General features: G+C 36.4%; 1 protein-coding gene across 3 annotated transcripts in view; it reads right to left on the reverse strand.

Moving 5' to 3' along the window:
- The window catches only part of LOC111465442 (WD repeat-containing protein 48-like), a 14,473-nt gene extending 1,706 nt beyond the window's left edge, over positions 1 to 12,767 (reverse strand). The window contains exons 1-17 of one of the 3 annotated variants that reach the window (XM_023109824.1): positions 12,584 to 12,767; positions 11,927 to 12,036; positions 10,954 to 11,109; positions 10,616 to 10,681; positions 10,391 to 10,480; positions 9,916 to 10,221; positions 9,669 to 9,766; positions 8,985 to 9,020; positions 8,738 to 8,858; positions 8,406 to 8,642; positions 7,684 to 7,779; positions 7,503 to 7,568; positions 7,247 to 7,285; positions 7,029 to 7,163; positions 6,018 to 6,382; positions 4,414 to 4,507; positions 95 to 268 (exon numbers count right to left, since the gene is read on the reverse strand). In XM_023109824.1, coding sequence (XP_022965592.1) covers positions 95 to 268; positions 4,414 to 4,507; positions 6,018 to 6,382; positions 7,029 to 7,163; positions 7,247 to 7,285; positions 7,503 to 7,568; positions 7,684 to 7,779; positions 8,406 to 8,642; positions 8,738 to 8,858; positions 8,985 to 9,020; positions 9,669 to 9,766; positions 9,916 to 10,221; positions 10,391 to 10,480; positions 10,616 to 10,681; positions 10,954 to 11,109; positions 11,927 to 12,025 — 2,178 coding nt within the window. In that variant the 5' untranslated portion in view covers positions 12,026 to 12,036; positions 12,584 to 12,767. Of the gene's footprint in view, positions 1 to 94; positions 269 to 4,413; positions 4,508 to 6,017; positions 6,383 to 7,028; positions 7,164 to 7,246; positions 7,286 to 7,502; positions 7,569 to 7,683; positions 7,780 to 8,405; positions 8,643 to 8,737; positions 8,859 to 8,984; positions 9,021 to 9,668; positions 9,767 to 9,915; positions 10,222 to 10,390; positions 10,481 to 10,615; positions 10,682 to 10,953; positions 11,110 to 11,926; positions 12,037 to 12,128; positions 12,536 to 12,583 lie in introns of those variants that run through there. The other 2 variants (XM_023109823.1, XM_023109822.1) reach the window with 2 other exon arrangements.
- Positions 12,768 to 13,326: the final 559 nt, after the last annotated feature.

Consider the following 13,326-nt stretch of genomic DNA (forward strand, 5'->3'; position numbering starts at 1 on the left):
AAAAAAAAAAAAAAAAAAAAGAAAGAAGTAAAAAGAGCTGCAGAATACAACACCAAAAAATATCAGATCATTGCATAAACATTAGGGACAAGACCTGATTATTGCATAAGATTTCTATTGAAGGTTTAAGCTTTTGCCAAGGCTTTAATCCAGACCGAAATGATCCGTCTCCAACGGTTGAAGAGAGTCCAGGACCAAAAGAAATGTCCGGATTTACATTATCCAATGGCTTGTCAAGAACCATCTTCTCTACGACATAATTTACAACCTGTTAAATAGCGAAGGGAAATGGGTTATATCAAATCAAACTCAATCAGAATGAAATTATAACATAAATTTATCATATATAAAGTTCTTCCACAAAGGTAAACTAAATTTCAGCTGCCAACTAATTATGTGAGTACCCACATTGGTCGGAGAGGAGAACGAACCATTCTTTATAAGGGTACGAAAACCTCTCCATAGCAGACGCGTTTTAAAAAGCTTGAGAGGAAGTCCAAAAGGAAAGACCCAAAGAGGACAATATCTGTTAGCGGTGGGCTTGAGCTGTTACAAATGGTATCGAAGCTAGACATCGGGTGATGTGCCAGCGAGGAGGCTGAGCCTCGAAGGGAGGTGGACACGAGGCGATGTGTCAATAAGGATACTGGGCCCCAAAGGGGGTGGTGGATGGGGGGTCCCACATCAATTGGAGAAGGGAACAAGTGCTAGCAAGGACACTGAGTCCCAAAGGGGGATGGATTGTGAGATCCCACATTGGTTGGGGAGGAGAACGAAACATTTTTTATAAGGGTATGGAAACCTCTCCCCAATAAACACGCTTTAAAAACCTTAAGGGGAAGCTTGAAAAGGAAAGCTCAAAAAGGACCATATCTGCTAGCGGTGGGCTTGGGCTTGGGCTGTTACAAATTAAATCCACCAAAAATTACAAGTTATCTCCCAGTGACAGGATGTGACAGTGTTGATAATCCTGTAAAAACATTAAATCTATACTACAAAAACATTCAATGTTTTTGCTTTTGGTTCCCCTTATAGTTAATCATTCTCTCTCTTATCCTAGCCCTTGGCTCTTTGAAGGGGTCGAAGAAGTATACATTATAGCAATTGGGGTTAGAATATAAATAGAAGGTAGTTTGTCAAATTAACCTAGATACTATGTTTTATGACTGAATTTCAAAGTCATTCTTATCATGTGGTGGATACAGTTCCAAGACCTTCAATATAGGATAGGATAAAGAAACAGACAAGAAAATTTATATAGCATGGTTCTATGATGCATAAGAAGTCTCTTCCATCGCTAAGGCATTACATGACACAATAGGTCTTTTTAAAGTAGAATACCAAACTTTAATAGAGAGAAAACGAAAGAACAAACAGGGAATACACAAAAATCAATCCCAAACAAAAGGATCAAACTATGGCCCCATTTCATATTGCATTTGTAAGTCTAAAATTCAATTATAGGACAATCTTGACTGCCTAGGTTGTTTGGCAAAACAAAATTATGTATTGTCGAAGGATTAGCCTTGAATTGGAGATATTGTGTAATTCATGAGTTAGTATATATTTGTGTAATCCCTAATTTATCACGTTGGATTTATTTAAATTTAGTTATCCCGTACTATAGATTATTATTTAGATTATCTACAATTTAGATTTAGTCAGTCTTTCCCTGCCTTCAATTCTCTGAAAATAAATAAGAACAAAAACAGCTGCTAATTTAGACTTGCAACATGTATCAAAGCCAACCCAAACTTGAAGCCTTGTAGCCACCAATCATCTGTGATCAAGTTTTATTTGGAGTCTCCGTAGTTGCCGTCAGTGTGACCAAGCTGCCTTACTTCCACCGCCCAATCGCAAGCTAATTCGGCAAGACACCGCCCAGAAAATTTCATTCAGCAAGCCACCCGCTGTTTTTCAAATTGAATAAATAGGTTTACCCACTGTTCTTCGAACCCACTGCGTTCAAGGAGGGATTTTTCAGTCGTGACTTGAATAAATTTTGCTCCATACTAAATTTCCCTCCGAAATAAGACTCATCAATTCATTATGTTAGAAAAATACTTCCAATCATCCTCATCAAGTATCAAATTCTGAGATTCAGGTTTGAAGTATACAATAATGAAGGGAACCAAAGGCGTCAGTAGGAAGAAAAGGAGGCTACAAAACTAAGATGTCTAAATCCATCATGGACTCCAATTTCAATTCTCAAATGGAAGAATTGGACGCTACCTTAAGAAAGGCGACTATAGAAAGCCTAGTTAGTAGATTATGAGTCCCCTACTGTTGTAGAGTTACCAACTGAACCAAACACTCTAGGAGTGAGCACAAGAGATGCGAGCAACGCCTGTGGGAGTGCTCCAAGAGGATAGTATGGATGAGTTATGTGCTCTCACGGCTTCAACTGACAAATGTGCTGACATAGCTACCGTTGACAAATTTATTCAGAGCCTTCGTAGCCACCATTGACAACCGTTGACAAACTTATTCAAAGCCTTCATAGCTACCGTTGACAAACTTATTTAGAGCCTTCGTAGCTACCGTTGACAAACTTATTCAGAGCCTTCGTAGCTACCACTGACAAACTTATTCAGAGCCTTCGTAGCTACCGCTGACAAACTTATTCAGAGCCTTCGTAGCTACTGCTGACAAACTTATTTAGAGCCTTCGTAGCTACCGTTGACAAATTTATTCAAAACCTTCATAGCTACCATTGACAAATTTACTCAAAGCCTTCATAGCTACCATTGACAAATTTATAAATTTACTCAGAGCCTTCATAGCTACCATTGACAAATTCATCCGAAACCATCATAGCTACTGATCATCCACCTGGACCAAATTTATTTGGAGACTTCATAGCTATCATTGAAGTCATGCGATCAATATTGCACATAAACCTATCAAGTACAAGCTGAGTAATAGATACTCATTCTCAACTTAAGAGGGAGTATCAAAGGATTAGCCTTAATTTGGAGATATTTGTGTAACTCATGAATGAGTATCCAAGCTCAGAATAATGATATCTATTACTGAGCTTGAAGGGGAGTGTCCAATCATATATGTGTAATCCCATTAAATTTAGTTACTTGATATGTAGGGATTATCATTTAGATTATCTATCAATCTAGATTTAGTCATTCGGGTAAAAGAGGCATTTAATTCTTTAAAAATAAATAAGAATAAAAAACAACAGTCTAATAATTAGACGTGATCTATGAAAGAGTCACTTTCTCAATCTACACTTCCTCAATCAACTCTTGACCTGAAAAAGCTGATAGATACAGACTTCTATATTCAACTTCCCAAAAAATATGTCTTCCCTAACCGTTTACAAACCTCAAATTTTTCCTTCCATATACATACATTTCCACATCTATTCTCTTTTATATCAACAAAAATTTTATTGATTCAATTTTTTTTATAATAATTATTTTCATTATACTTTTATCAAATAATTTAGATCAAACAAAATGCAATCTGAACTATATAAATTTTAAAATAATTGAAATAATAAGCCTACTTCGGTCATTATAACTAAACCACAACAATTTAGTTCAAATTTACTTCGTCAAATTTATCGAAGACTATTTATTTCACGTCACAACTGATTTCTCTACAGCAATCTCAAATGAAGCCTAAAACAAAAACAACTTCAAGCAGGCAAAATGAGATCTAAAACGTAATTATAAAAATACTTAATAACCAAAAAAGCCTAAAGAAAGATAGAGAACATAAACAAAGGCGGAGGGCCCACTCATCATCCATTCCTCCTTAGGTCTCTCCAACCTTAATTTGCTGTTCCTCTCTAACCAAATAATGGCAACAAACCACGATGGATTTTTCATTCTACAGCCAAAAGCAACTTCCTTTGCCTTTGTGGTCTCATCGTCTTTGGGTCAAAGGGGTCAAAGCTTTGATTTCTGATTTACAGTTGTGAGAAATCAAAGGATTTTTTTCAGATAAATATAGTTCATGGGTCAACCGATATGAGCCATCCCATCACAAAGCCTCTCTTTGGTGTTTTGTGAGATCCCACATCGGTTGGAGAGGACAACGAAACACCCTTTATAAGAGTGTGGAAACCTCTCCCAAGCAGATGTGCTTTAAAAAACTTGAGAGGAAGCTCGAAAAGAAAAGACCAAAGAGAACGATATCTGCTGGCAGTGGGCCTGGACTGATACATGTTCTCTTTCTGGTATTTCTTTGCAGGACATTTGTTTAGATTGGAATGCTTTTATTTCTCCTTTATAATTTTTTCGATTGGAATGCTTTTATTTCTCCTTTATAATTTTTTCTATTTCTTTTTCATTCCTATTGAAGTTTGTGTCTTTTGAGCATTAATCTCTTGCCATTTCTTTAATGAAATGTTTTTATCTCTATTAAAAAAAAGTAACAAAATAGAAAACTGACCTTATTCACTCTCAAGATACGAGGAGCACTTAGTTTTCCTTGTGTTAGGATCTGAATGGATGAGCCTTCACAAGGATGTAGATAAAAGCTACACCTGCAGAGAGTATTGTCCATTAGAACACGTGCAAGGAAACAGAGATGGATTTATTAGCAAGAAAAAATAAATATTCCATTATGTCTTTACTACCTCTAGCTTTATTAATAAGCTCAAAAACCAGCCCCAGTATATGCCAGGCAAAAAAAGAAGTCCCACAAGAAGGGAGTTCAAAGAACTATAAGAAAGTACATCGATCTAAAAGAATAAACCTATTGATAATTACATAAAAAACATTAGCCACTTTAAACCTAATAACCTCCCACGACTCTCACTCGAATCTCTCTCCACCACTAAAAACCCTGCAATTTCTCTCAAGCAAGCCTACCATAGCATTAGAGGGGTGGGGGGAGGGGAGCATAGCTTCCTCCATCCAGCCCTACCATTCCTCTCAAGCAAGCATACCATAGAATTAGAGGCCCTTCACCATCATAGTCCTACAATCCCTGCTCCAAGCCAACAAGACTCCAAAAGCATCTAGAGCCTGGACCATATAAACTAAGTATAACAACAACTTTAGAGAATATAGTCCAGACTCTCCAACTCATCTCGACAAAGGGAAGACCCCAAAAAGAAGAAAAAGGGTTTCTACATGCAATCTTAAGTGATTCATTTTTCCATCCAGGATCTATCGGGCAAAGAACTTAATCTTCTTGGGAACCTAAATCTTCCTAAGTGAAGAAAATGAAGGGGTAACAGAAGAAAGAAACGTAGCCCTTTGGAGAAAGCAAGGTCAATAGGAAGAAAAACCTACCTTAGGAGGAAGAGGGGACTAGATACAAGAATCTCTCCTTGAACAACAAAAGGGTTGCTCAAAAAACTAGGGTAGAGAGGCAACCTCCCTGTCAGTAAGACGATGATGAAATCCCAAAATTAAAGACAAGAGAATGGAGCCCACCTAAAAAATAGACGCCAAAAACTTTATCTTCATATCCAAAAGATGATACAAAAGGGGGAAAGAAAGACAGAAACGTTTCTCCCAAAAATAGATATCTGGAGTCATCCCCAACAAAACACTCGAGGAGGAACTGAGAAGCAACATCTTTCTATGAGTCTTCAAGCAATCTCAAAGGCCTACAACCAAAAACCCACTCACAAGAACTTTGTGCCACAAAGTTCTAAGCTCCATCTAAATAGGCGCCACAACCACATGGTTACAATGACCTTATTCCACTGTCTCAGGCTACAAATACCCAAATCCCCAAACTCCAACGGTCTAGATACCATCTCCCAACTAATCAACATCCCCCATTGACTCCCTCCCACAAGAAATCCCTCATAAACAGATTGTTGAATCTCAATACCCAAACAAATTTGAGAAAGAGTTACAAGTAAAGAGGGATAAAAATGGAAGTATCTCACTCCCCAGTTTTGGTCATAAATAATAATAATTGACTGGGTGTCGTACAGGTTTTAAGCATGCACTATATCTGTTTTAAAAATAAGAAAGTTTTCTTTGAACTTTTAAAGTCCATAACCAGGAAGGTGGGTACTGAATTTAGAATATTACTTTGTATTTTCTCTCGGAGGGAGACGATTGTTCAACACGCAGTCCAAACACCACCATGGAAAATCTTTCTCATCTTCTGTTCCATCAAATTCAGTAATATTTTTTCTCCAAGGACCACCTTGAGAACCCTCCGTAATGATTGAAGGAGGAGAAACTGTTGAAAATTCAAATGGAGAATAGACCATGGAATCATTTTCAGCATTGCCATCAACTGCTTCAAGCCTTGAATGGGAAAGACTTCTTGCACTAATATCCTTGCTGGAAATAACTTCTCCATTAGCTGAAGCTTGTGATCCAAATCTTTGTTTTCTTTTGGCTAACCAATGAGCCATAAGTCCTTTAAGGTTTTCTCGAGCTAGATTAACCTGAAAAAAAAATATACAAATACAAAATTCAGTACTCAATGATAATTGACTAATAACTTACGGAAAGATAAGAACGTCCAAGCTATCAATTGATTAACTCTTCCATCAATCATGATTCTAACCCAAAAGTTTGTTTTGGTCACCGTTCAAAGTCAGCAAGCATATTTTAGCACCTTTGACGTGATGAGATAATCATGAAACTAAGGAATATCACTACCTCAGGTAAGAGGATTGAAGGTATTAAATACATAACCTCATAATAAATTCCAAAGATTCTTAGGATACAGCCCATGGTTTGATCTTCATTTATTATCATTATGATTATTATTCCAAAAACAAGAAACACAACATCATTGTATGACTGAAACTACAAAGGGAAAGCTCTAAAGGAGTCTAAAAAACCTCACCAAAAAGTACAAATCAATGATAAACTATAATTGCTAATAGAAGTCTTATGAAGAAAGCTCCAAGGAATCAAAAAGAAGACAAAAAAGGTGAGAAACCAAAACAAAGCAGGAGTCCAAACCAAAACAAAGCAGAAACAGACTTGAATCCAAAAAAAAAAAAAACAAAGCTGATAGGAAAGAAGTAAAAAAAAAAGAGACAGACCCTAAACATAACTAGAAAAAGAAAATAATGATTTAACCTTATCGTCTTCCGGTTTTCCTGTAATATTAAGGTCTGCTGAATACATCTCTGCGGAAAAGCACTGGGGAGTGTCCAGATGAACTGACAAACTCCCAAGCCTGGTATCCACAGTAAACCATGCAGGAATACTGACCTGAAGTCATGTCAAAATCGACGTGTCACTGTCCATCCAGCAGAAATAGTAAAACTATAAGTAATGTATAAAAGAAATCTTACCATCTCAAATAACTCTTCCTTTTTCTCTTCATATGAGACCTAAAATGTTTGCATTGAAACCAAAAAAAGCTATGTTATAAAAATGGAACATTTTACTAAAGCATATTAGATGACACTTAGTTCCACAGAGGAATTTAATGTCTTCCATGCGTCCATCAACCCCCCCCCCCCCNCGTCAAGCATTGAAATGTGTTTTCAGCAATTCAATCATTTTTTGCAGAGAATATTATAACAAAAAAAGAATGACGAGTGCAACCTTTCCATAATCCTCAATTACAATACCCCTGGTAACTTCCCATAGCTTCACAGAACCTGCAGCATCCTGTGACGGAAGATCACACATCACTGAGGAAAAAAATCATAGAAATAGCACAAAAAAGCCATATGCCGGTAGAGAGTTCATCATAGTTAGTTCACCATTTAAGGAATACAATTACCTTTGTCAGGATATGTCTCCTATTATTTAAAATTTCATGCTGCACAATTGCTGGAGCTCCAGAAATAGTAAATGTTGGTTCTTTATACACAGGAACCTGTAAAACAGAAAAAAAAAAAAAAAAAAAAAACAATTTACCACAATAAACCAGTATAGAAATCAAGTTTCCTAAATCCAAGAACCAACATAAAAAAATCTAATATTGATTAAACCCTAAACCCTTTTTCCATAAAAGACACTACGGAGTTTGGTGCAAAGATGGTGGAAAACCAGAATATGCAAGGAATTTAACGAACAATTTAGGAAAATCATTTTAACGAAACAAACAAGAAGAAAAATAAAGTTTCCTAAATCTAAGAATCAGTATAAAAAAAATCTAGTCTTGATGAAACCTTTTGCCATTGATTTTTTAACAAATTAAAAACGCATACAACAAAAACAAACCGTGAAATTTAGTGGAAGGATGGTGGAAATACCAGAACATGTGCAATCTTTTCTTCACAACAAACAAAATGGAAAAGTAGGCAAGAAGCTCACAAAAGCCAGAGAAATAACAAAAGGACTGTCCAATTGACAACCATAAAAGACAAGTTGTTTCTAAGAAAATAACCAAAGAACACCCTGAAAAGAAATATGTACATATGCAACTTAGTCAAGGGGAAAAATGAGAGTAAAATTTAAACTAATATGATCAAGAAATTTTAAACTAGATGATTTACTCACAGGAGTAGATCCTTCTAAGGAAGCCCTTGCCCTAGAAAATGACAGATTTCCAGCTACAAATGAACCACCTCTTTCGAAAGCCTTATGAGGGTTACGCCCTTCAGCAGGCCATCTATGGACTGAAGAATCTGTAGTCGCAACCCATATATTCTCATCATGTATTGCTAATTGTTGAATGGGATACTCCCCTGTACAAAGCAAAAGACTCTCTCTTGTCGACAAGTCTGTTACATACAGCTGAATATAAAAGAAATGGGCATTAAAAGATAAAACTATGCATTAAAACCAAATCAAACAGAAAAATGATTCTCTAACAACAAAAAGGGACTTACAGAGAGATCTCTACCACCACTGTAAACATAACTAAATGATGGCGTACTTGCTAGTGCCCAAACAGAATCAGTATGTACTGCATAGGAATGCACACATCGTTGTTGACCAAGATCCCACAGTCTGCAAGGAGAGAATTACAGGCTTCCAAATTATAATACTTGAAATAATTTTGTGAGAAAAGGAAGCAAAAACATTGAAGCAAGTTACATAAAAACTACAGAAAATGAAATGGCAAGACTCATCTACCTGATCATGGAATCAGAAGATCCGGATAGGCAGAACCTGCAGCCATGTAAATAGAATCTTATTATAATTACTAAAAAGAAAAATAAAACAGACAAATCAATGAGACCCATTCCAAAAGATAGCCCTGAGAGGAGAAAGAGTAAGGCTGTTTAGCAAATGACTCTCTATAACTCATTTTCAGAAGTCATCAAGTGACTAGTAAATATTTAGACTCATAATCACTATATTTTAAAAAGTATGTGCCCACCCTAAGGCCAAGACTCTGCAGACATCAAAATTCAAGGGTTTTTCACATTAAGCTCAACCAAAGCTCCAGACACGTGACCTTTGCTAGGTGTTACTCAGACTTTGCAGACATCAACATTCAAGGGTTTTTCACATTAAGCTCACCAAAGCTTCAAAAATGTGACCTTGTTACTCGAGACATGGGTCTTATCCAATGGACCGCTCCTTGGACGCGTCCTTAAAATCACTATTGAATAGGAACCTCTGATTTATATATTAAAAAAAATTATAAAAACTATAACAAAAAAAAAAAAAACTTCCATCGTCTTTTTAAAAAAAAATTAAAATTAACTCCCAAAAAACCACTTTCAAGAAACTTATTGTCATGATAACTAGGTTTTAGTGTAACACCTGAAAAAAAAACGTCCAAACAGAAAAGAAAGAATCCCTCTAACTAACCTGCCAGTCGAGTCCAAAAGCAGAGCCCTAATATTATCTGTATGTCCTCTTAACTTCATGGTCTTTGAACCAGTTCTTGGGTCCCAAACACGAACAACCTAGAGGAAGTGAGAAGAAACAACTAATTTAACAACCTAGAGGAAGTGAGAGAAGAAACAACTAATTTTAACCACCTGAAAATAGACTCCTAAGCTTGTGATAATTAAATATGTCAATCAAACAAGGGTGTGTAGGAGTCGGAATATACCTTTTCAGTTCCGCCAGAAACAAGAAGCGTCCCACTATCATTCATTGCTAATGCATAAACTGATTCCTTATGGCCTTTTGCAGCAATTGGAACATAACCATGAGAATGGTTTGGGTGTGTAGAAATGTTGTTACTGGAGTTGATAGCATGTAAACTTGTAACTGGAAGTGAATTTCCTGAAGCAATGATACCATTTGAACACTCATCGCCGGTTGCATCGCTCGACTTTGAACTTGGTGCATATGCAGCCTCCAGATCCCATATGAAAACCTCCCCACCAAGACCTCCAGATGCAACAACATTGCTCTATTATGCATGATACTACGATAGGATCAGAAGACAACCCACATAAAATAAAATACTAGTCCCAGAAAACATAACAAAATCCAACAAACTCACTACAGGTTTTCACAATCAGCAATCTTTTCATCAGGGCATACCACAAGGTTTACACAAAGTTTGGCAAAGAAATTACATTTTTTTCTGCTGCAGCAAGACAAGTCACATAGTCAGAATGCTGACGCAGAGTCTTAGTGCAACCCCCATCAGTTAAGCAGTTCCATGTCTAGCATAGGTCAAAAGAGTAGATCAACATAATTAAAATAAGTCAATCAAACCATATAACAATATAGAGAATTGGATGGAAAAGAAAATGAAGAGAAGTTGATGGGGAAAAAAAAGAATATAAAAAACAAATAACCTTCACAGTGCCATCTGAAGAACAAGAAATAAGCCTATTATTGCCTACAAGGACCGCATCATTAACCTGAAAAGTAGAAAAGTGATGCTGATGAGTTAACCTTTTACATGTAATACATCCTTGTATGCTGTTCCATTATTCACTTTTTAGCTTGAGTTACTATTTACAGTATCACTAACAGTTGCCTTCTCGATAGGATAATACTTACTCCTATTCAAGAAAATTTCAAATATTTCTTATTAGAAACCAAAAGAGGCATGAAAGCACAATGAATCTATAATATAACTACTATTAAGAGCATAAATTATATGGGGAAAGGAGAAGGTAAATAGAAATACCCAGTCCACGTGAGACTCAAAGGTAGCAGAGCAGGAAGCTGCATCTTCATCTAGTGACCATCTTTTCAGTGTACCATCACGGCTCCCAGTAAAAAGGTAATTGTAGCCATCAATAGAAGACTTTGGCACAGCCAAGCAATTTATACCGGCAGAATGCTACATAAATCGAAAGATGTAAAAGCATTCAAATACAAGTGTGCAAGGCATTCATATTTTATTTTAGGTTTGTAAAGACTCACAAGAGCCTAAACAAATGCAAATAGCATATCCAAAGGAAAATTGAATTACGAACCATAAAAAAACTAAGGTTTACCCTATTAACATATCTAACTTATAGCTCAATTTAGTTACCTCACCCTTCGTTGTATGTATCTGGAAAAAAATTTAAAAAAAAAACGTTCTCTAAACCAATATAATCAAATCCTTGGCGTAATAGTTCTCTCATAAGGTCCTTCTTAGATTAAAAGTGCATAAACAGATTTAAACTACTAGCACATATATAGGTAAATTCTGAAGAAGACACAATACAAAATTGGAAGCCTTCGTGGGATATAATTAAAGCATTGAAAAACAAGGTCGTGTTTCCCTCAGTTTCCAAGCCATATTTTTCAAATTTACAAGAAGGATTTCATGAGAAGTTTCAGCTTATTCATGGACTCATGTCAATTGCAAAAGATGTTTATTAGGTAGCATAAAGAAAATAACATGGATAAAGGCTTGATACTCCACAAGAAGACAAGTTTCATGCATATATTTTTCAAATTTTGGTACTGTGTATGCATACAAAAGCATGGCAATCAATAAATATACACGACAGCTTCACGAATATACGTCCAATTAAAAGTACATTTATTCAAACAATGATCCTTATGATGACAGTGACAAAAGCAGGAAATCAATCAGTTTAACCAAAATAAAACACAATTATAATAACATAATTATTTTTTAGAAAAAAAAGGGGGGAAAACATTACCTTACTATCATTGGCATCACTCAAAACATATGTCAACCTTTTCTCTTTGCGAGGGCGAGAAGAATTGGATGTATTCCCCGCACTACCCACTCGGTGCATTGCAGAGCTCACTAGAAACACATGAAACTAGCAATAACTAGTAAGCCAGAACTTAGAATGTGTAGTCTCACGAGAAAAATATTACTCAGTACTCTGAACTTACTTGAGCTTCAACACATTCTTGATATGATGAATCATAAATGAACAATAATCGCTTCCATTGCCAAAGATTATACGGCAGCGGGCATCTCTAATAGATTTCCAATTAACATCCCGAACTAACCAAGAACTATCTTAAATTTCAATACCACGCCAAAAGTTACACAATAAATTACTATTCCTACCCCATAGAGCTCTCAAACACCCAAAAAATGCCTAAATGGAAAAGGAAGAAGCACTGATCTTCGCCAAACACACCAATCAGATCACAGAAGTGAAATTTAAAGCCTACGACGAACAAAATTTAAACTAAGTCCACAATCCAGAATTCGAAAAACAAAAATCAAACCAAAACAAATGTACGTATTATATCGACGAACACCCGCCAAAAGAAAGAACAAAAAAAAAAAATCAGAGTTGAAAACACCTAAATTACGATAGATGAAATGAAAGCCTAACCTTCAGGATTGAATTTGAAGCTGTATTCAACGATTTTATGTATCGTCCTTCTTGTTCCACTACGGAAGTTGCAAAAATATTTCTAGAAAGAGAAAATCCCGTTGAGAGAGAGAGAGGACTCGGAACTGGGCTCTCTCTGTTTCGATTTTGTTGTGGCCAACTCTTTGACTCGGTTTTTGGGATTTGATCGAGGGTAAAATTGTTGCACAAAAACACATGAAACTGTGCATAATCGACGCGCTTGAGAGTATAAAAATATTTTGTACTCGCGATTTTAGCCCTAGATAGAGCCGGGATCTCGTAAGGAATCGACGGCTGTGGAATACCGTACACTGAACCAAGGCGAAACTACTAATTCACCCCTAATACTGTAGAAATATATCTAATAATCTTTGTATTATTTCTTAAATGATATTCGTAGCATTTAAAGTTTTATTTATTATTACTACTAGAGAATGAATAGGGTTAAGCATCTTCCTCTAAACCTTCTCTAGTCTTTACTCTCTTCGTAAAGTCTCGGTAGTCTGGGTGACCTTCTCGAGACTTCACTCTCCTCATAGAGTCCCGTTAGTCTGAACAGATGTGAAAATGAAGAGTAAGAATGTAGCAGTCCAAATCCACCGCTAGCAGATTTTGTCCTCTTTCGACTTTCCCTCAAAGCTTGAAGACGCGTCTTCACAATCCACCCCCTTTGAGACCCAACGTCCTCGTTGACACTCTTCCACCCCCCCCCCCCCCCCCCC

This window comes from Cucurbita maxima, unplaced genomic scaffold (genome assembly GCF_002738345.1).
Source record: "Cucurbita maxima cultivar Rimu unplaced genomic scaffold, Cmax_1.0 Cma_Scf00029, whole genome shotgun sequence".
Taxonomy (NCBI): domain Eukaryota; kingdom Viridiplantae; phylum Streptophyta; class Magnoliopsida; order Cucurbitales; family Cucurbitaceae; genus Cucurbita; species Cucurbita maxima.